Source organism: Lytechinus variegatus, chromosome 9 (genome assembly GCF_018143015.1).
Source record: "Lytechinus variegatus isolate NC3 chromosome 9, Lvar_3.0, whole genome shotgun sequence".
NCBI lineage: Eukaryota > Metazoa > Echinodermata > Echinoidea > Temnopleuroida > Toxopneustidae > Lytechinus > Lytechinus variegatus.
The window spans coordinates 26,415,656-26,437,799 of record NC_054748.1 but is presented as its reverse complement, the minus strand read 5'-3'; the positions used below and the strand labels follow the sequence as shown (position 1 = coordinate 26,437,799).

At 37.2% G+C, this 22,144-nt stretch overlaps 1 protein-coding gene across 2 annotated transcripts; it reads left to right on the top strand.

The window, feature by feature from the left end:
• Positions 1 to 762: 762 nt before the first annotated feature.
• LOC121421609 lies at positions 763 to 21,238 on the top strand. 2 transcript variants are annotated; one of them, XM_041616365.1, is made up of 8 exons: positions 763 to 830; positions 6,534 to 6,744; positions 10,481 to 10,651; positions 11,515 to 11,617; positions 12,033 to 12,158; positions 14,580 to 14,769; positions 16,812 to 16,989; positions 20,839 to 21,238. In XM_041616365.1, the coding sequence occupies exons 1-8, from the start codon at positions 783 to 785 to the stop codon at positions 20,955 to 20,957; spliced, it is 1,146 nt and encodes a 381-aa protein (XP_041472299.1). In that variant the 5' UTR covers positions 763 to 782; the 3' UTR covers positions 20,958 to 21,238. The 2 variants fall into 2 exon arrangements, with proteins under 2 accessions (XP_041472299.1, XP_041472300.1); XM_041616366.1 differs by lacking the exon at positions 14,580 to 14,769 and adding an exon at positions 13,234 to 13,420.
• Positions 21,239 to 22,144: the final 906 nt, after the last annotated feature.

The following is a 22,144-nucleotide window of genomic DNA, read 5'->3' as shown; positions in this document are numbered from 1 at the left end:
CTCTATCTATATATCTATCTATCTGTTAATTTGTCTATCTTCTCTGTCTCTCTCATTCTTTATCTTTCTATCTATCTAACATCTATCTGTCTCTCAAATTCTCTCTCTCTCCTCTAGCATTTTCTCTCTCTCTCTTTGTCCGTCCATATTTCTATCTATAACATCTCTCCCTCTCCCCCCCCCCCCCCCCCCCCCCTCTCCCTCTATATATCGACCTCTCTGTCTCTCCCCCTCTCTCTATTTATCTATCTATCCATCCATCTCTCCCTCTTTCTCTCTCTTTCTATCTATCTATCCACCTCTCTCTCTCTCTCTCTCTCTCTATTTCTATCTATCTATCTATCTATCTGTCTTTCTTGTCTCTATCTATTTATCAGTCTTCTATATCTATCTTTCGGCAGCTTCTAAGTGTATCAATCCATCAAACTTCAATTTGTCTTTCCATTATAAGTATCTGTTTATTTTGATTTTGTCTGTCATTCTATTCATTTAGTTAATAATTTATTTTTGGAAAAAAAAACTATCATAAACAACGCGACTGCAAAAGCATGTTCGGATTTCACTCCTGACTGCCACATGAAGTGCCGAGGAACTCTGTGCTCTGATCAGTAACTGTGCAAATTGCATGCGGTGGTGGACTCGCCTGTGTCGCACGCTGCATGCAACCAGCGACGTGTGTAGACTCTTCACTAGTCGCTTTTTGGCTACTTTTCCAGAAAATGCCTTCGCCAGGGTGTAAAACGGAAACGCGCGGCCGGCCAACTGAGCTGTGCCAGCTGATCATGTCGAGGTCAATAATTGCAGCCAGTCGGGTCTTCAGTACAGTAAGGGTATGTATTAATCACTGCTAAATTACATGAACGCATTATTCAGGTAATTGAGCTCCCAATTTAGGGTTGATAAGAAGTTCTGACGTTGACTCGAGTTGAGGCACACAAGTTTGCTCCTGACTTGTCTCACTCTCAGCGCGATGTCTCATGAGTTATGGATTGCCACGCCGACGGAGGCGGCATATCACTTGAACTCCAGCCGGTGCTGGTGCGACTGTCGCGATCGCGAGTAGGGCCAACCGTAGACAGCTGGCAGCCGTCTGTTTCGAGGAGTTTTTAAACATTTAAAAAAAAAAAATTTCCTCGTACACAGACGGCTCGCTATCGTGCAGCCACCATTAGGGGACTTGCAATGCAAAATCCCCCCGTCGGGGCTCTTCAATTTTTGTCTTTAATTTAAACTAAATTTTGAAAATTAATGCGACCAAAAAAGGCAAAATGCAAATTAATATTCCCTCTTGGCATTAATTGCCAAAAAACGGAAAAAAATCAAGTTAAAAGGAACAAAAACGGTGACTTACCTCGGCTGTCGCGCAAATTCACTTCCTGTTTTATCCGATCTTAAGTACATAGACATATGGCCGTTGAGTCCCCTGTAGCTGTACAGATCGCGCTAGAACTTCGGTCTCTATATTCAGTAGAGGCGCACGGCCAATATTGGAGACTGTCTCCAATGTGGGAGATTATCTCCAATATCAGAGACTTTTGTAAAGAATTTGGGTATCCAATTTCAGAGACAGTCTCCAGAGTCCAGGTTTGGAGACTAATTTTCTTTGTTTACATTTGCGGCAAAAGGATTACCTTGGCGGCAAATAAAAATGTGATAAGCAGATTCCTCATGAAAATTTACACCTTTTCACCATCTACTTTAAAAATTCACCGTCTACTTTTGTTTTGATAAGGATTTTTGTTGTCATCCACACACAAAACAAATGGGCTTCTGACCTCAGCGAGACAAAATTTTGGGTGAAAAAAATTGTGTTTTTGTTGGTGTTGTTTCTTTTGTCCTTATGCAAAGCAAGTCTCCAATGTGGGAGATTGTCTCCCCTATTGGAGAGAGTCTCCCATATTGGCCGTGCACCTCTACTGGTATTTGGTGGGTGAAGCCAACGGAGTTCAGCTGAACAACCAAAATAATAGAGACTGAAGCTTTTGGTCTAGGCCAACCAGAGAGCCAACATTAACAAACCTTGTTCGCTGAATGAATGAGTGAGTAGGGCCACTCATTCATTTAATGAACAAGGTTAATTGTTATATAACCTTGTTCTCTGTTACTTTTCCTGTTTTCCATGAGCTGTGTGTGGGGATGGGGGAATAAGGTTGGCAATGTTCGGCATATTTTCTCTTGTTTTGGAGGTCAAATGCTTGATTTTTTGACATGTTTTACACATTGTCGTTTCCATAAACGTTTCAGTATGACTGAGTAAGCAACATTATTTTTAGAGTCTTTTAACGTTAGAGGTGCTGGTCAGAAAATTGGGATCATCCCAGTTTACAGGGACTGTCTCAGTTTTCAAAAATCAAAGATTTCTCCACACAAAAAATCTAGGAAAGTTCATTCACCTGTCAAACTCAAAGTGCCGACACAAATCAAGTGCGCTAAACATATCGGGTTTCATAACAAAATTATTGGAAGACGGCAAGTCATGAAAAATAGACAGTGAACTGGGCCTGGGGAAATTGAGGTCACTGATTCTATTTTTACAAAAGGAGAGCACAATCCCAGTAATTGCTGTCTATGTCCCACAGAGGAAAGTAAAAAAATGTCCCATAGCAGAGCTTCCAAGTCTCGTGCATTATGCGTGAGACTCAAGCATACTCAAGCATTTTGGACTCATGTTCATCCCCTCAAATCTCTGTCTCACGCAACTATCACAGCCTATCCCCATATACATTGTACACAATGTCTGTGATCTCACTCATATTCACAGAAAATCTCATGCATAGCTGGTCTTTGAACTTGGCATCTCTGCCATAATTCATAAATGTTGGGGGCTCTAAAAGATGAAACATGAAATTGTGTGTCTTTCACAGAGAGGTAAATCAAGAAATAAGAGAAATATTCAGGGGTGATATTCCTCAGATTTAAATTGAATTTCCGATTTTTATTTTCCAGCAAGGCATACGATTTTTTCCTTCTTTTTTGCCCAATTTTGAAAATCCAAGCTTTTTCCAACTGGGTTCCGGAGTTTTTGTCTCACCTGCGAAGCAAAGTGAGACTATAGGCGCCGCTTTTCCGACGGCGGCGGCGGCGTCAACATCAAATCTTAACCTGAGGTTAAGTTTTTGAAATGACGTCATAACTTAGAAAGTATATGGACCTAGTTAATAAAACTTGGCCATAAGGTTAATCAAGTATTACTGAACATCCTATTAGAGTTTCATGTCACATGACCAAGGTCAAAGGTCATTTAGGGTCAATGAACTTAGACCATGTTGGAGGAATCAACATCGAAATCTTAACCTGAGGTTAAGTTTTTGAAATGTCATCATAACTCAGAAAATATATGGACCTAGTTCATGAAACTTGGACATTAGGTTAATCAAGTATCACTGAACATCCTACATGAGTTTCATGTCACATGACCAAGGTCAAAGGTCATTTAGGGTCAATGAACTTTGGCCGAATTGGGGATATCTGTTGAATTCCCATCATAACTTTGAAAGTTTATGGATCTGATTCATGAAACTTGGACACAATAATCAAGCATCACTGAAAATTTTGTGCAAGTTTCAGGTCTCATGATTAAGGTCAAAGGTCATTTAGGGTCAATGAACTTTTGCCGAATCGGGGGTATCTGTTGAATTACCATCATAACTTTGAAAGTTTATTGGTCTAGTTCATTAAACTTGGACATTAGAGTAATCAAGTATCACTGAACATCCTGTGCGCGTTTCAGGTCACATGACCAAGGTCAAAGGTCAATGAACTTTGGCCGAATTGGGTGTATCTGTTGAATTACCATCATAACTTTGAAAGTTTATGGATCTGATTCATGAAACTTGTACATAATAGTAATCAAGTATCACTGAACATCCTGTTCGAGTTTCAGGTCACATGATCAAGGTCAGAGGTCATGTAAGGTCAATGAACTTTGGCCATGTTGGGGTTTTTTGTTGAATAACCATCATATCTCTGTAAGTTTATTGGTCTAGTTCATAAAAAGTGGACATAAGAGTAACCATGTATCACTGAACATCTTGTGCGAGTTAGAGTAGTATTCAAAGTCAGCACTGCTGCTATATTGAAACGCGTGATGCAGGTGAGACGGCCAGTGGCATTCCACTTGTTTTTTTTTAGTGCTAACATACATATTGCACTGCGCGGCTCTAATAATTGGTAATTTCAGCACCGCAGTGATTTTGACCTTACCCCTGAGCTACATGTACATTTAAATGCATGCATGCCCGTGCTACCCGGGCCGCCGCAGCATCTTGGAACATGTGTGTGTACAAATGTTCGTTCGCATGTCGCGATACGACGAATATCGTCGATTAGTATAAACCTTGTGAGTTTTCTTTCGAGGGGAATATGGGCAGTTGCAGGCATTAAACTTTCATTATTTGTTGTGATCTTGGTCATGGATATTTTTAATGCAAATGAATTTTTCTCTTGTTTACGACGACTGAGCTAGCTAGCTGAGCTTCGACCTTCGCGAGTTTTTTTACTATTAGTTTTAGCATGGTCTTCGTATTCACAAACACTTACAAGTTTTAACTTTTAACTTTAATACTTGTAAGTTAAAAGATATTAATAAAATAACTACACAATTTCACGTTCATATAAAATATTCATTTCATCAGTTCCGTAGCACATGTACTTCTACTCACCAGTAAGCCTTTGTAAAACTTTCTTTTTCCATATAACAATTCAAATAATATTCAGATGATAAATGGTCGTTGATCAGCACAAGAAAATAAGTTACACCTGCTTTCAAGAAGAATTCTATTTCTTGACAAAACAAGTTGAAAAAGAAAATATGTTGACATCGCAACACATCTAACAGTGCGTTGCAGGTTGACGCAAAAGGCACGCAACTCTATGCAACCAGCGATGTTACGTAACAATGGCATTACCACTTTTACAAGGACAATCCCCATTTTTGGACAAGCCCTCTACTGTAAAATTGAAGTCTATTAATTATTTTTTCGAAATAACAAAAGAGATTGAAAAATTACTATTTTCTTGAAGTTTGTCTTTTTACCATTAGAGGGCCTGCATGAAAATGCCCCAAATTCAAGTTTTTGAGTGCTCCTGTGAATACAAACATTGTCCCCACTTTACTAATTCAAAATAGATTGCAACTGTATGGAAATTAGTATTTTTGGTTACAGAAGTGATATTTCTAATGAATTTTGAAAATGTATGTTGTATAGATCTACATCTAGATTCCCCACAGGCATGGTGGTAGCATAGACAGCTGGCAGCCGTCTGTTTCGAGGAGTTTTTTAACATTTTTTTTCTCCTCGTACACAGACAGCTCGCTATCGTGCAGCCACCATTAGGGGACTTGCAATGCAAAATCCCCTGTCGGGGCTCTTCAATTTTTGTCTTTAATGAATAAAATTTTTGAAAATTAACGCGACCAAAATGCAAATTTATATTCCCTCTTGGCATTAATTGCCAAAAAACTGAGAAAAATTAAGTTGAAAGGAACAAAAACAGTGACTTACCTCGGCTGTCGTGCAAATTCACTTCCCCGTTTTATCCGATCTTACATAAACAGTACATAAACATATGGCCATTGAGTCCCCTGTACAGATCGCGCTAGAACTTCGGTCTCTGTATTTGGTGAGTGAAGCCAACGGAGTTCACCTGAACAACCAACAAAACAGAGACCGAAGCTTTTGGTCTAGGTGGTAGCAGTGAACAAGTGAGTAGGGCTGATGATAAACATAGTGTCATTGGCTGATAGTTCCAGTGCTATGCCAGGAGTGGTTAAGTCATTCGCTTTCTAACGCATGGGTGTGGTTACCCTCCAAGACGCCTTAGATTTGTTTGTAAAAAATAGCGGCATGGACAAAATGTCTGGAAAACAATTTTCCACCGTCAGATGCATGAGCTATTTTTTTTAAACTTATAAAATGATTTATCAAAATCTGACTTTTCTTTATGAATCGCTAGACTTACACTTGTGTTAGGAGCTGTAAGAGTGCTTTGGAAATGGTTCCGCTGCCAAGTCTAGACCTATCTAGACTTTTTTCTATGAATTTTCAATGTCGATGTAGATTCAAGTCAAAATCAAAATTTCTTTGCAAAATGCTTGAAACTGTAAGTAAAATTTGTAGATGGTTGTGCTGCCATCTTTGCTTTTGTTAATATGGAAAACAATTTCTATGATTTGTTACAATCATTGCAATGCAGGCAGACAATTCTACCAATCATGCATGCAATATTTTAATTTTCCGTCAAAGCATCCTGCTATTGACTATTGTGCATCTGCTTTCTATATTAAAAGCCAAGTTGGCAGTGGAACCATTTGCAAAGCACTCTTAACGGCTCCTAACACAAGTGTAAGTCTAGTGATTCATAAAGAAAAGTCAGAGGTTGATAATTATTTTGTCAAAACATGCTTGCGAAGTGATTATTGTCTAATTTGTTATCTCGTTTTTTAAGACCTTGTTTACATACTATGTATATGCAGTTATTTTTTGTGATAAATTTTTAAAGCACACTGAAGTGGTCTATCTTTTTAACAACAGATATTCAACAGGAGTGCATTCAGTGTCCATCACCTTAGCCATACGGGTCAAAGTAAGAAACTGTTCAAAATGGAGACAAGAAGCAGCGGAGAAAGACAGATGTCTTCGGAAGAACCAAGAAGGTTTGCTAAACCCGACGAGGTGAACTATGCGTTGAGGCAAGATATGGGACAGGGCTACACAAGGAGTACAATTGAGATATCAGCCTTAGGTAAGTATAGCTGAGAAGCTTTTGGGGAGTAGAAGTCACTTGTGAATGCAAGGTTGCTCTCTACAAATACCTAGCTCTATTACACTGCATAGAAAAAGACAGCCCAAAAAAGTATTTAAATATACATGTGATTTAATTGCAACCATCCACTGTATCATGAATTTCTTGGTGCAGTGCAGCAGCAAGGTAAAAAAAAACACTTTCTGATATAGGGCTTACAGGCAACACAACAATTCTTTTAGGCCTAATGATCAGTCAGGAACTAGATGTAAACTTATCTAATGAAAGACAAGAAGCAACAAACATGATGCGATCCTTGACTTGTGACAAGAAACCTTAGAGAGTTCATGCATGGTTTAGAAGAACCACTACAAAGTAAATGACATGAAGCAATAAATATGATGCAATCTAATGCTGTAACCCGCAAGTGAAAACCCGAACCGTACCGTCCCGTATAATCCAAAAATTTGCAAGCGGGACCCGCTGACCCGTCGGGTTTTAACCCGCAAGTCAATTTATCTTTGAAAAATGAAAAATATTATTTCTGCAATCCCCACACTATACAGGCTCAAATCTGGAAAATATGTCAACTTCTACCTAGCCTAGAGTGAATTTACTTACAATTTGCAAATTAGCCTTTTACTCCGGAGAGAAAATGTTTTTTTTTGGGTGACTTAAGTACTTCGTACCACGAAATGGATGCGCTCTGATCTCGGAATTGAAAGCATTACGCAATTACCTCCTCGGATCGGAGCTAGCGAGCCGCAGCTCAGCGCGCTAACGTATAACTAGCGATAGCCCAGGCTGCCCAGCAAGGATCGGCAATGTTGTTTTTCAGTCCAGGTCGGTCGACACGGCGACTCACAACAATCATAATTACAATATTCAATTCTATGGGACCTTGTCTATAAAGTAATTAAAATTGCAATAAATACGTGGATAATGATACAGTCATTTTTTTTCTTCTCGTTTACCTCCATATTATTTCCTTCTGTTTTTGTATTTCATTCGATATGGCCGCTAAAACTCGATGTTCAGTTTCCCGTCGCCCGCCCGCGTTTGAAAATCAAATTCTAAAAATAATTCATTGTTTTACTATTTTGATATAGATCTAGATGCAAAACTGATATAAAACATTAATATAAGCTTTTCAGTCACATAATTATTTGTATGTCTTGTAAATACCTGTAAATCCTTTCTTTCTTTTTCTTGTGAATGGAATGACACTGCATGCTCAACCATACCTCGAGGGATGTTCGTGCAGGGAGCCCGCACGAACATCGCTCGAGTTATGGTTGAGCTACCTCAATAAATCCCAGAGTCTAGTAACCTTGCGTTGGTGAGTTATCATACAGCCTAGTAACATCCAAAATAACTGATCTTATTTGCTAATTATAACTTATACCAGGGGATGAGGTAAATATCAGACAAAAAAATCATCAAACAAAGCTCAATCTGTTTTACAGGGCCGACGTGAGGCTCACGCACGTACGCATTGGCGCTTGTGCTAGCTAGCCAGTCTGAGCTCTGTCTCTCTGCCAGAGCTCTGGGGGACAATTCGCTCTGTAAAGGCCTCAATGATGGCGATTTTCTGTTTCAGACAGAGTTTATATTTCGGGTATATTATTCAAAACTGCCAATAAAGTTTGATTTCTTCATTGTCATGTATATTTAAGTTATTAATGAGTTCATTCTCACCAAATTTAGACTCCCCCATAGAGAAATGCAATTTTCGTGGAGATCTGCGTTTTCAAAGAACTTCAGGAAAAGTAAGGGTATGTGGGCCTTCATTACATGGCCAAGTACTGGAATTAGATGGAGTAAGAAATTCATTTATATCCAAGTTCAACTCACAGTCTCACCCACACAAACACACCCACACCCAAGATTTTAAGCATGAAAAAAACTTTAAAAATCCTACAATATTAAACAACAAGTAATAATTAATTAATAAGTAAACAGGTATTCTTCAAAATACAAAAATGTAGTATTTGAAAAGAGCCCCTGAAATATTACAAAAAAATTGAAAATGGAGCCCCCGAAAAAAATGATTAATTTTTCCCTGGCTTCAAGTTCCACAGAATAAAGTGCGTTAAAAGGTTACAAAAGGTCAAACTTTCATCTTCTGAAAAACAATAATGAAATCGGTTCCTCATTATGAGCTGGAAAAATGGGACGGGAAACTCAACATCGAGTTTCATTGGCCCATGCGGTTGCTTTTGACTGCGCTGCATGCACTGGCGCTGGCCTTTGAAAGAGCAACTCGATGTATTTTATTATGTTGAACTGTCTCAGACTCTGTCCTGTTCACTGTTCACAAGACAAAAATACGCCGGCATTTTTTAAAAGGAAATATCTACGTCTCTAAAAGAATCTGCCACGTAAGAAGCACATGATCTTAACTCAATTTTCATTGTGAATGTTTTTATTATGCGTCGTTACTTCTCCCTTTTTTTCGCATGACGGTCTGCGGGTTTGAGAATGAACTCGGCCCGGCCCGCAACCCGCGATCGGAGGCATACCGGCAGGTTAACCCGTACCGCAACGGGTGCGGGTTACAACATTAATGCAATCCTTCACTTGTGACCAGAAACCAGTGATATGCCTATGCTTCTTAATTATCCATTAGGTACCAAATACAACAGACCCAACATATGCAAATGTAATGTTTTTTTAGAAAATGTTAGATTTGGGTGAAATGACTGCATAAATCAAACTATTCATGATTTTTTTTGTGTGCAGGAATGTACATATATCTTTCACTTTGCCCCGTCTTACAAAGGGTTGCGATTGATCCGTTCAACCTGAGCCGTGTGGAAATACATCAATGTCATCATTTCTACTGCAGGAAATTTGCACAGTGCCCTTTAGAGAAGCACACTGAATTTTCAGAAAAACAATGTACAGTATGAAAATATACATCATGTCTGGAAAATATTTTGAAAAAACATTCTGTTTTGATGTTGACGCTGCTGGCTTTCCATAGTTGTGGTTGATCGGATCGAGCGCAACTCTTTGTTAGACTGGGCCCTGATCTGTGAACTAGAGTAGCAAACCTGCTTAAAGGAAACCAAAAGCCAAGAAGAGATGCAATCTCATTGGAAAGAGTAAAATGAGAGGAACAATTTAAAAAAAAGTTTAATCAAAATCGGTTATGAAATAAGCAAGGTATGGATGATTAAAAAGTCTTGTACTTACTATGTGGATCCTCAAATTGGCAAACGTGCTTCAAAATGGCTGATTTTGTGGACAACTCTCCATTTGTTTTGTACACATATTTTCAGATATTCCCCTTTATCTTATATATTTTACATTATCTCCTGACCTTGACATATATGGTGTGGATTATATTTTCCCATAACATATGTTGTGCTCAGAAGGAGGCAAGATGCAATTTGAAAGATAATGAGGAAAATCTGAAAATTTGTGTACAAAACAAATGGAGAGTTGTCAATCAGCCATTTTGAAGTACGTTTGCCAATTTGAGGATGCCCATAGAAAGTAAAACAAGAATTTTCAAACTCCCATAACTTGCTATTTCCTAACCGATTTTGATGAAACTTTTTTTTTAAATTGTTCCTCTCATTTTACTCTTTCCAATAAGATTACTTCTCTTCTTGAGTTTTGGTTTCCTTAAGAAGTCACAGACGATCTACAATGAATATGATGCAATCCTTAACTTATGACCACCAATAAGATTTCATGAACTGTTTTAATATGTTTCATTATCTGTTAGGTACCAAATACAACATGGTGTATGGTGAATGGGTACCTGTGGATAGATCGGTTGAAGGATGCCCAGTGGTAATCTGCATACACGGCACACCAGCAACGGAGGGAGCCTTCCGTCCGATTGGCAGTCGGATTGCGTCGGGTGGCTACAGAGTTCTGGCCGTCAACTTTCCAGGTAATCGTTGATTGTTTTGTCTTGTCTTGACAGATATGAGTTTGATCCAGGGCATGTTTCATCAACATTTTTGTAAGACATAAGGTTGGATCCGACTACTTTCCTTGATTTTGATTTGCTAAGAAGCACAGTTCTATGGTAATTGTTGGATAAAAGATACTTTTTTTTAGGGCAAAGCTACATTTCTAGAGGACTTATTTATTTATGTATTACAGCGTAAATGTTATAAAGGGGAAAAATTCCATGGCCAATTTATGCCAGTCATATTGACATGAAGGCTTTACCTATGTGAATGAGAAAATAAAAAAAATGATAAAAAGGGCAAAAGGCATATTTTCAAGGCAATTGCGACGGTCATTGAGGCCAATAAAAAGACCTCCAAGGGCATAACCGATGATGGATGAAAGAGGTTTGATCAGGGGAGCGTTTCATGAAAGGACTTGTCGGACGTTTTATCCGACAAGTCCTGTTTTATCCAAGTTACTATAGTAACAATGCTTCTCAACCAATCAGAATCAAGGAAAGTTGTCAGATCTGACAACTTGTCGGACGAAAATATTGATGAAACACCCCCCTGAAGACCATTTGTAATAAAATCATGTGTACTTATATGTCATTGATTTTAATCAAACCTGTCTTTTAGAGACCATTCTAGGAAGTCCAGAGAAGTCGACTTTATCATGACGAGGTGGTCATTATGATCAGGTTCCTATTACAATGGGGCATATTTTTCAAGGGAAACCAATCTTTATACACAGGCGGTCCTTGTATACAGTTGATTGTGTAAGCAAGTGTGACTATTATTATTATTAATTGTTGTTATTTTCATTATTATGATATTATTATGATATTATTTTATGCAGGTATGGGGTACACACAGATTGACCCAGAGCGAAAATATGACTACTCATCTTCAGATAAAGCAGAACTCGTCAAAGGTTTTATAACTGCCATGCAATTAGATAGGTAAAGCTGATTCTTTTGTTGTACTTGCTAAGGTTTTGTAACTGTCTTTCAGGTATACTAAGTTAGACTACTTCATACTGTGCACCTGTCAGAGTTAAAAATTCTGTGAACATGTAAAGCCACACTAATTGTTCATACTTGCTCTTGGTATCAAGCTGCTCTAAAATAAGATTGATAACAAATACACTAACTCTTGCTTCATACTTGCTAGTGTTCATAACTGCCTTACAATGTGAAAGATGAAGTCCTGGGGTAAAAATACACTGATTAGTTTAAGGCTTCATAATCGCTTGACTATTAGATAGGTATTAAACTAAAGAAATTTTATCTTAAGTTTATCAAAATGGTTTTGCAGTTGCCTCTAATACAATCATTGCAAATATATCTTGTTAATCTTATTTGATTTTTTTTGCAGTGTTGCCATGGTTATAGGCCATTCATCTGGAAGTCATGTTGTTGCAGAATTAGGGGCAGATCGAGCCTTAGAAGGTATTCTTCAATCTACTTGCTTCCTATGTGGGACGGGAATCACACCTCATAAGTAGGTACAACCAATGTTTGAATGAATAAATGAGTGACTTGGTGGATGGATAGATGAATGGTAGAGGAAAGAAGAATGGAAAGGTACTTTATACTTGATGGGGTAATACCTTGGTCACATTTGTTCTACGGCATCAGTACGGCAAGTCGAAAACAGCCGTTTTAACATTTTGTTTGTACCAGCTACATATAGGTGGTTTCAGTAAAAATGAATAAAACGGTTGTTTTCGACTCGCCGTACGGCCGCCGTAGAACAAATGTGACTGTGGTATCATTCCTCTTGCAGCTCCAAATGGCTAAACTGGAATGAAAGATTTGATAGTTTGATGGGTGGATAATGGGATGAGTGGATAGATGGATGGATGTGTGGATGGATGGATAGATGGATGGATGAGTGGATGGATGGGTGGGTGGATGGATGGGTGGATAATGGGATGAGTGGATGGATGGGTGGGTGGACGGATGGGTGGATAATGGGATGAGTGGATAGATGGATGTATGGATGGGTGGTTGGATGGATGGATTAATAGGCAAATGGATGAAAGGATGGTTGAATATAAAGATTGATAGATGAATGGATAGATGGAAGAATGGTGGATGAATTACCTGGATGTATGACATTGGATGAATGGATTGATGGATATTATTGTATATTTTAGGATATGGATATTATGTTAGTGGAAAACACTGCAAACAGCCAGATACTAATGAATTTGGAAAAAGAAAATGGTGAAATACTTCATATGCTATTTCCTATAAATGAGCTCATACATATTTGCGTTCATTGTTTCCAACAGGACACCACGGTGAAACAAACAAAGCCAGACTGCAATAACAAATAGATGGTCCTTCAGTGCCACATCTCTTACTGGATACATTTTATGGTTCCAATGAATGTGAAGAACATCTTGCCCTAAGTGGGAAAATTGAAAATGATTTCTTAATCTTTTTACATTAATTTGAATGATTCATTTATCATCAGTTGAACAGAATTTGATAGATAACATGTAAGTGGCATCAGACTCTAGAAAGATTTTTTTTACTCACTTCAGCCCCTTTTTTTTCATGGAAAACAGGTTATTTAAAAGGCTAAACTTGCCTGTCATACCTCGTCTGATCTTCAAGACAATGTACTTGCCATATATTGGCCGGATAGTCACATATTTCTTCGCTAAGATCATGTACCTGTTGGGTTTTCGAGGTCGAAGCGATGAAGCACAAGCCCTTTCCTTCTATGAGGTGATGAAAACTGACTATGATGTGGTAAGAAGCCCAAATCACGGAAATGCCACTCTGAAGTTGTACAGAATTTTCTGACAATGTTCTCCAGTCTGTCTACGTCGGACTCGCATGGAACTGTTTCAAAAAGTGATTCGACATTGGTTTTCAATGACAAATGTTATAAGCTACTGAAATTCTTGCATCTTATTGGCCGACAGTGATCATTTTATTTTTGTCAGTGAAAGTCACAACCAAAATGTTTACCTCTTGACTATTGAGCCTGATTCGGTCATGTCATCTATCAGATTCCCATAACCTCCCGACCTTTTCTTGAGGTCTACCAAAGTTTGAATTCCAGCTTCATTATTTTGTGAATGGAGATGTTTTTGGAATTAAACATCCCAATAAATTCTGTCTGTGTATAAAACTTTTGGACTTAAAATTTGAACCTTCTCATGATATTGAAATTTAAAATTCAGATAGAATTATGGATGGAAGATTTATGTCGCACCTCCTCCATTTTCTTTTCCAAATTCAGTTTTGTCGGCCATGCCCCTTATATCAAACCTAGCAACCTAAATATCATTAATTTGCACTATATCAGAGATGCCAGTATTCAGGCTTTTGCCTGATTTCAGGCTCTGTCAACTTATCATTTCTGGCTTTTTCAAGGCTTTATATTGTACAGTACATATGGGCTTTTAACATGTTCTGGCGTCTTTTCAGGCCCAGTGGCCCGTATTCTAAAGTCGGGTTTAACTTAAACTCAGGTTTGAAGTTGTGGTTTAAGTATGGTGAGCCAATTGTTACATAAATCACTAACAGTAGAGATATCATACTTCAGCTCATTTTGCTCTCAAATCATTCATAATTGTCTAGGAAGTATAAAAAGATTATTGGCTTCACCATCAATGAATCAGGAAAGAGCACAGTAAACATGAGAAACGTACAACTTCATAACAAATTTGATACTTTTGGCTTCCCATACTTAAACCACAACTTTAAACCTGAGTTTAACTTAAACCCGACTTCAGAATTCGGGCCAGTGAGTAAAACTGACTGGCATCCCTGACTATATACAGACTGGAGACTTGTCAGTTTCTGTACTTCCATTGTGGCATTTTTCTATAAATGTATTTTAAGTTTCCTTTAAAATTCACCCATATTTGCCCTTTTTTATACAACTTTGTCCAAAATACAGGATGCAGAAACTTAGTACACGAATACCGTACGCTGCTTCCATCATTTTCAGGGCATTGTACATGCCAGTTATTGGATGGATTGTCGAGTTTCTTTGCTCCAAATTCATTCACTACATGGGTTTTCGCGGGAGAACGACGGAGGCGCAAGTCTTGAGCATCTATGAAGCGGCCCTCTTGGACTTTACCGCGGTAAGAAGGTGGTGTTTGTAGACGTCTCTGCGGTGGTCAATTGCCCGTTGGTCTGCACCCGCTTAGTGTACTTTTTATCTGGTCTCATCCCACACGGTCTAATACTCCTTCGTCTACGCCCAATTCATTTATCTCATTCCCCAGTCACCACTTTGTCTGGTTTCAAGTTAGACTTTACCTAGTCTGCAAGTACAAACTCATATTAGACACTTTAACCCATTTTAATGCCATTCTAGAGTGAACGCTAGAAGCCAATTTCTTTGCCTGTGCAGAGCTGGCCACGGTACATAATGAATCTAGTCTCACTACTTCAGACTCTACATTATGCGCTATTCGAATTGAGAAAACCAAGGTTCTGTGCTTGTAGACTTGGCATTACCCATTTATCTACTACAGGTATCCTCTTGGGTCTTGGTCTAATCTCACTCACTATATTTGATTAGATTTTTTGTGTCGGTGCAGGATCGCTTTCAGCACCACACTTATGCGCATTGCATGTGCGCAGAAATGCCCTTAGTAGCGCGCATTAGGGCATTGCGTAAGGGCGTTTCTGCACCAGTGAGGTGTGCGGAAGTTCGGTGCTAAGGGCGTTCCTGCACCAATGTATGTAGGTATTAGAAAAAGTGTAGTGTTGACCCAATTAAAAATGGACCAAATGAATATAAACCATGACATCCACCTGGCCTTTGTTACTTACCTTGTTGTTTTATCTTGATACAAACTGGCATAGAAGTTATAACCCATTGCTCTTAGCCTTCAAGTACTTTGGAAAAAGGTATAGAGTGATGCCATGGACATTTGGTCGTATGCTTTCATTCAATTATAGGCATGGTTATATGCGTGTACCATGTACTGTTGATGTCAGTGTAACACTTCATTTTACTAGTGTTTTCCCCATTTCGTAAAACCTTAAAATTTTTACTTGCCATTATGATAGCTACATGTACCATGTTAACACAATTCAAATGCCACTAGAAATCATGATTGTTGCAACAATGGCAAAGTTACCGTAATTGTCTTGATGAAAATGATGCTCAGATTTTGTTCATCTGTGAAACAAATTTACAGTGGTTTGATTGCTTTTCAGAATCATTATTCCACCTTTTATGACTTGTCAGCTGTTTGATTTTGAGACAAACTGTACCCTCTGCAAAAACCAAGCATGAAGAAACAGATTGAAAATAAAAACTGCCCTTAAAAACAAATGAACAAATATCCCACTTTTGAAACCAAACTAAAAACTCTTTAGAATAAAAATAATATGAATCTAATATGCTTCACTTTTCCTGATGTGATTGTAGTAACCTTTGTTCATTCTACTTTGTTTTTTCCCATTGAACATTTTCTTGGTAGATTTTTTATACTTATTTCACTGTTTTGCATGTTATGTGAAAATTCATTTTATATTATTTTCACAACTTTCAATATTTCATATTCACATACTGTATATATACATATCCCATATCATTAAACAATAAATGCACTTATATTTTACATTTTATTTGATGTACTTAAAATCTTGCTTTATGATTGGTTAAAAGTCAAGCTTTTGATAAAGTATGCATGTGATATTCCAAGTAATCATCACTAGCGGTGATGGATTTTTGTGTCTCGCTATTAAATCACTCCAACCCACATAGTCATAACACTTTATGAATGACTTTGAGTAAGCACAAATCACTCTAGTCAATTTTAATAAAAATTTTCAGTCATTTGTATTGTATACAGTGCACGTAGCAATGAGATGTGTTGTCCCCATGCCCTGCATGTACACCATAATCACAAATACTCATGAGGCTAATTTGAAATTCTTATTGATATGGTCATTAAATGGTGATTAAAAGAGTAAATTGATGAATTATCCATTTTTTTACAAATATGTATTGATATGATTGTCTGATTGTAATATTGTCTTTCAGAAAGAAATTTTCCATTAAGTTGTTGGAGCCACAATTTGCTCTCTGTTTAATATCCCCAGAACGATCACTCACGCAAGCAGTCTTTAGATTTTTGAGGTATTATTTTATTTTTAATTTCTCCAGTTTGCTAGATCTGTAAAGAGAATAGCCGAGAAGAAATTACCGGTCCTGCTATTCTTCTCCCTTGACGATGTTGTCGTTGAAGCAGAACTCCTCCAAGAAAATATTGACATTCTTGGGATTCCAGAGGCAGATATCAAAGACTATGATGTTAACGGAGAGTCAGAACTCATCTATGGAGGTGAGTTTTTCAAGGTGGCATTCTATCACCTTTCGCTTTTATTTAGTTCCTATTTTGTCTGAATATCAGGGACCATTTCATAAAACTTGTTATATTCAATTCAATTGTTTAACCATCAAATACAAAAACAATACAAACAAATTAACAACAATGAATGGAAATTACAATGATGGTAAGGTGACCCCCGAGAAGCAAGGCTTATAAAAGGGGCCACCAGATAACATATATATCAATGAATATAAAAAACACAAACATAATAACACACTCATGAATGCAGAAAAAAAAGGTACATTGGTAATTTCAGAAGGTTAAGAGGTTACCATTGCCCTGCACAACTTTTTAAATCTAGTAATAGTGGAGCTGTTTTTAATGTCATTGGGAAGTTTGTTCCATAATTTAGGGAAAGTCATTTTAAAAGAATTAGAATCAACAGAAGTTCGAACTTGAGGGAGACGAATGAGATCACATTGATGAGTATTGTAAGTATGAACTGATGAATTTGGAGCAAAAATATCTCTTAAGGTAGGAGGTTAAATTTTAGTATGGAACTTATACATGTACATGAAAACGAGAATTCAATTATATTAATCCATTTAATGGTAAAATGTTTAATTGGGTAAATAGCGGTTTGGAATGACTATTAAATGTAGCATTACATATAATTCGGATTGCTTTCTTTTGTAGAATGCATAACTTATCTAAGTGAGTTTTAAATGTGTGACCCCAGACAATATTACAGTAGGTTAAGTGTGGGAGAATAATACTGTTATATTAAGAAGTCAAAATAGTCTGAGGCATAAAAAGTCTAAGCCTGCAGAGAACCCCTACAGATCTTGATATTTTAGTACAAACTGAGTTGAGATGGGGTTTCCAAGAAAGATATTCATTTAAAAAGACACCTAAAAATTGGATACTGTCAACTTCAGAGATTATATTACCACCAATAATAAGATAAGTAATATTCAGAGGAACCATCCTGCCTCTTCCTCGAAAAATTATATACTTGGTCTTCTCAGAATTCAAGTGCAGTTTATTACAAATGATCCATTTATGTAGTTTATCCAATTCATCATTTGTTGATGATATAAGATCATTAATTTCTTTGTAAGTGTAACAGTGGTATCATTAGCAAATAATGAAAATCGTAAAACTGAGGAGCAATTAATTATATCATTTATATATAAAAGAGGAGGGGGCCTAACACAGACCCCTGAGGAATTCCACAAGATATATAACTTAGATTAGATTTGACACCATCGACCACCATTTGTTGCCTTCTACGTATCAAATAACTGGTGAACCACTGTAGTGGAACCCCTCTAACACCATAGTTTTCTAATTTACTTATCAAAATGTGGTGATCGATGGTGTCGAATGCTTTTGAGAGGTCCATAAATACACTAAGACAATAGTTGCTATCATCGATTGCTTGTGATATAATGTTTATTAAATTTAATACACCAAGTTCTGTAGAAAAATCTTTTCTAAAACCAAATGGTTGTGATATTAATTTGTCATTGGACAAGAGAAATTTGAAAATAAATAATTTTTTCTAGCATTTTTGAAAAGAAAGATAAAAGGGCAATAGGTCTATAATTAATGATGTCATGCTTATCACCCTTTTTGTAAATTGGTACTATCACAGCTGTCTTAAGTTTATCAGGAACGGTGCCTTGCAACATTTATTCATTGAATATAAAGCAAAGTGGGTTAATAATAGAATGGATACATGCCTTGATCACATGTGCTGCAATGCAGTCTGAACCTGGTGAGGCAGATGATTTCATGCAAGAGAGAACATTAAGTATTTCGGTATGAGAAGTTGGGTTAAAGAATAGTGAAACTGGTACACGGTTGAATAAATAGTCATGAAAATGAGAAGAGGAAATGGGTATCTTTTCTTGTGTAGCCATACCGATATCAACAAAATAATTATTGAATGCTTCAGCAATAGAAGCTTTACCCAGTATTTTGGTTTGATTGTAGTACATATGAGAAGGTATCGACTTTTTTCTCTTACCCAGGAGCTTGTTTATTACGGACCAAGTTTTTATCATGTTACCTTTAGTTTTCATAATATAATTTTTTACATTGACAAATGATACCAGTTAAAATATTCTTGTACCTAACATATTTATCACGATTTGAGATGTCAGATAACGACAGTAAAGTTTGTGTTTTTTCTTAATAGATTTGCTAATACCGTTAGTGATCCAAGGTTTATCATATTTTTTACGGACTTTCCTCTTTACAAGTGGAAAACATTCAAAATATAAATTACTAAGTTTATGAATGAATAGTTCATAAGATATATTAACATCTGTTTGACAGTAAATGACTGACCAGTCAATCAAGTGTAGTTTACTTTTAAATAAGTTAATTTTCTCATTTGCAAAAACATGTGATTTAGTACAAAAAGGTGGATTAATAGGAATAGCGTACGTAAAAGTAGCGTACGTATTAGATATGGGCGTGTCACTGAGTTTGCCGTCGTACGCGAGAGATTTAGATCTTGTATTCGACATTATCGACACATAAGAAGCAACAAAAATCAATAAATGATGCACATCCAGTCAATGAGATATGATATTACCTTATGATGCTGAGAAGTAGTTTGAAGAAGGTCCGTTATTGTGGATTTGGAGAGATTTTGTCGGAGCGAAAAAAAACCTACATTATCTTCAAAGCGCCCTCAACATATTAACATATCTTAATAATAGTTAAAAGCTACTGAAATCCTTCAATCTGATTGGCTGATGTTAAGTTTGTTATTTGAAGTCATGCATTTGTTACCATAATTAGTCTTTATTATTAATGGCAGCCTGTTCCAGGTGGAATACTGCGTATAAAGTTAAATAATCGCACAACTCTGCATTATTTCAGACCAGAATATTCCAAGCATGTGTTGATAACATCTTCTTGGTCAAATTTCTCCTAAGTTGAACAGATTTATATAGTCCCAAGAGATTTTACTGAGGCAGAGTTGCCCGGGTCCCGTAACACAAAGGTTAGCGATTAATCGTACACTTGATATTCGCAGTTGATTGTACACTGTAGTCGATACGATCAGTCATAAAGAAATGTTCTGGTATCATTGCTAAGCTTTGTGTTACGGACCCCTGAACAGGGGGGCGTTTCATGAAAGGACTTGTCAGACATTTTATCCAACAAGTACCAGTTTATCCGACAGTTACCATAGGAACAGTGCCTCTCAGCCCATCAGAATCAAGGAAAGATGTCAGATCTGACAACTTGTTGGATGAAAATATTGATGAAACGCTCCCCAGTTTGCTGAGACCTGACTTTTTTGAAGGCTATGCAAATCTACAACATTAAACAGTGTCTTCTGGGCTCAGCTAATTTGTATTTCATAATAATGTGCAACAATATTCATTATCACGAGAGCGTTGTGGGTCTACCGCTAGTTCCTGAGACATACAATACAGCATGGGCTGCGAATGTGAATTGAATCAAGTCATGATGACTTAGGTCACTGAAAAGTTACTCGAGCAGTATTACATGACTAGTTCCCATTGACATAAGCATATTGACTCGACTGACTTGACTAGTCTTGATTCATATAATGACTTGACTCAACACAAAACTCTAGTGACTCTTTATAGCAACTCTGAATTTCTATCCACCATATACTGGTTATAATTCTATATAATGCACAATGATAATGGAGAATGCCTGTTGATGAGTAAACACCCTACATGTGTCGAATTTCTCAAGAAAATTGAAGCCAGAGAATCTTTGAAGCCCATACAGCCTCAAGGGAAAAATTAAATAAGTTTATAATTTTACCATATAAATAGGCTTATCATTTCCATTGTATTCTTTTCACAGACGAGACCCTACGGAGAGTTGTCCGCTTCGCCAAAGCTACCCATCGGCTGCAGTTCACCAATCCGGAGAAGACTACAGCAGAGATCGTCTCGTTGCTGGATGCTCTGGGAAAAAGATGATGATACTGAGCCAGAGTGCAACACATCTCACACACACACACCAAAAAGTAATGATTTGGAATCGCTCAAAGTAATTGAAGTATAGTAAAAATGTAGTCTTCATGAGCAGGCTGCCTTCATGAACAGGTTTCAAGTCCAGGTGGGTGTTTCAAAAAGCTGTTCATCTAGTCCATTTGACTTTAAACTTGTTCTTAGGTGCTAATCAGCTAATAATAATAATGATAGTCAGTTCTTGTATAGCGCATAACACATAATGAATATTATCTATGCGCTTCCAAAGGACTTGGATATTATTACCCTGGCTGTAGCTCAAGCAGCTTTTACAGCACGGTGGCATTTCAAGGAATAAATTCCTGCGAGGTACCCATTCACCTCACCTGGGTTGAGTGCAGCACAAATGTGGATAAATTTCTTGCTGCAGGAAACTACGCCATGGCTGGGATTTGGTCCCACGACCCTCTGTTTCAAAGTGAGAAGACTAATCCACTGGGCCACAACACTCCACATAAGAATATCATTATCACAAGAAAGGGTGACCATTCGTACGTAAGGGACAGCTTTATGAAACGCCCACCTGGTAATTTTGATGGGAAATACAGATACATATATACACATGGTATTTGCATGATGCACCAGTGATATATATTTATACAGATTTTCCATGCCATCTGTTTAAAAAGCAAATCTACCTGAAATACTATGACACATTTTATTCAGTATTATCATGCTTTGGCCATTTTATTCTGTTAATGACATATGTTTGCATTTTCGACCAACAGATTTTATATAAATTTTTAATACACAAAATTTATAAAAAAGATATCTCAATACTTATGTTGTGATAAGAGTTTTATTGAGTTTGTTGGAGCCATTCTTATCAGGATATTTCATTGTATAAATTTTGAAATAGATTATACAATAGTATGAAGTAAAAGATGCCTTAATGTGCTGTGCCAAAGTTTATATTATTGGTCAGTGAATATTGAACTTAAGATAAATGTTGTATTAATAATTTTGAAATGTGTTCATAAAATAATGAATGTGAATATATGGGTAAATAAATTACCACACAAGTGTCCGTTTGAATGAATGAAATTATATGTTCTAAATTATTCTGGAATTGGTGTATTTGCTGAGAAATTAGCAAAATAAGCATGGGATTCTATACAGATGTTTGGTCTTAGGCC

Bases quoted from the DNA above. Each gene is read 5' to 3' on its own strand.
- LOC121421609 (XM_041616365.1), top strand. From the start codon at position 783: ATGTCGAGGTCAATAATTGCAGCCAGTCGGGTCTTCAGTACAGTAAGG. The intron at 6,745-10,480 runs GTAAGTATAGCT...ATTATCTGTTAG, and splicing joins AATTGAGATATCAGCCTTAG to GTACCAAATACAACATGGTG. The intron at 12,159-14,579 runs GTAGGTACAACC...TCCAAAATACAG, and splicing joins ACGGGAATCACACCTCATAA to GATGCAGAAACTTAGTACAC.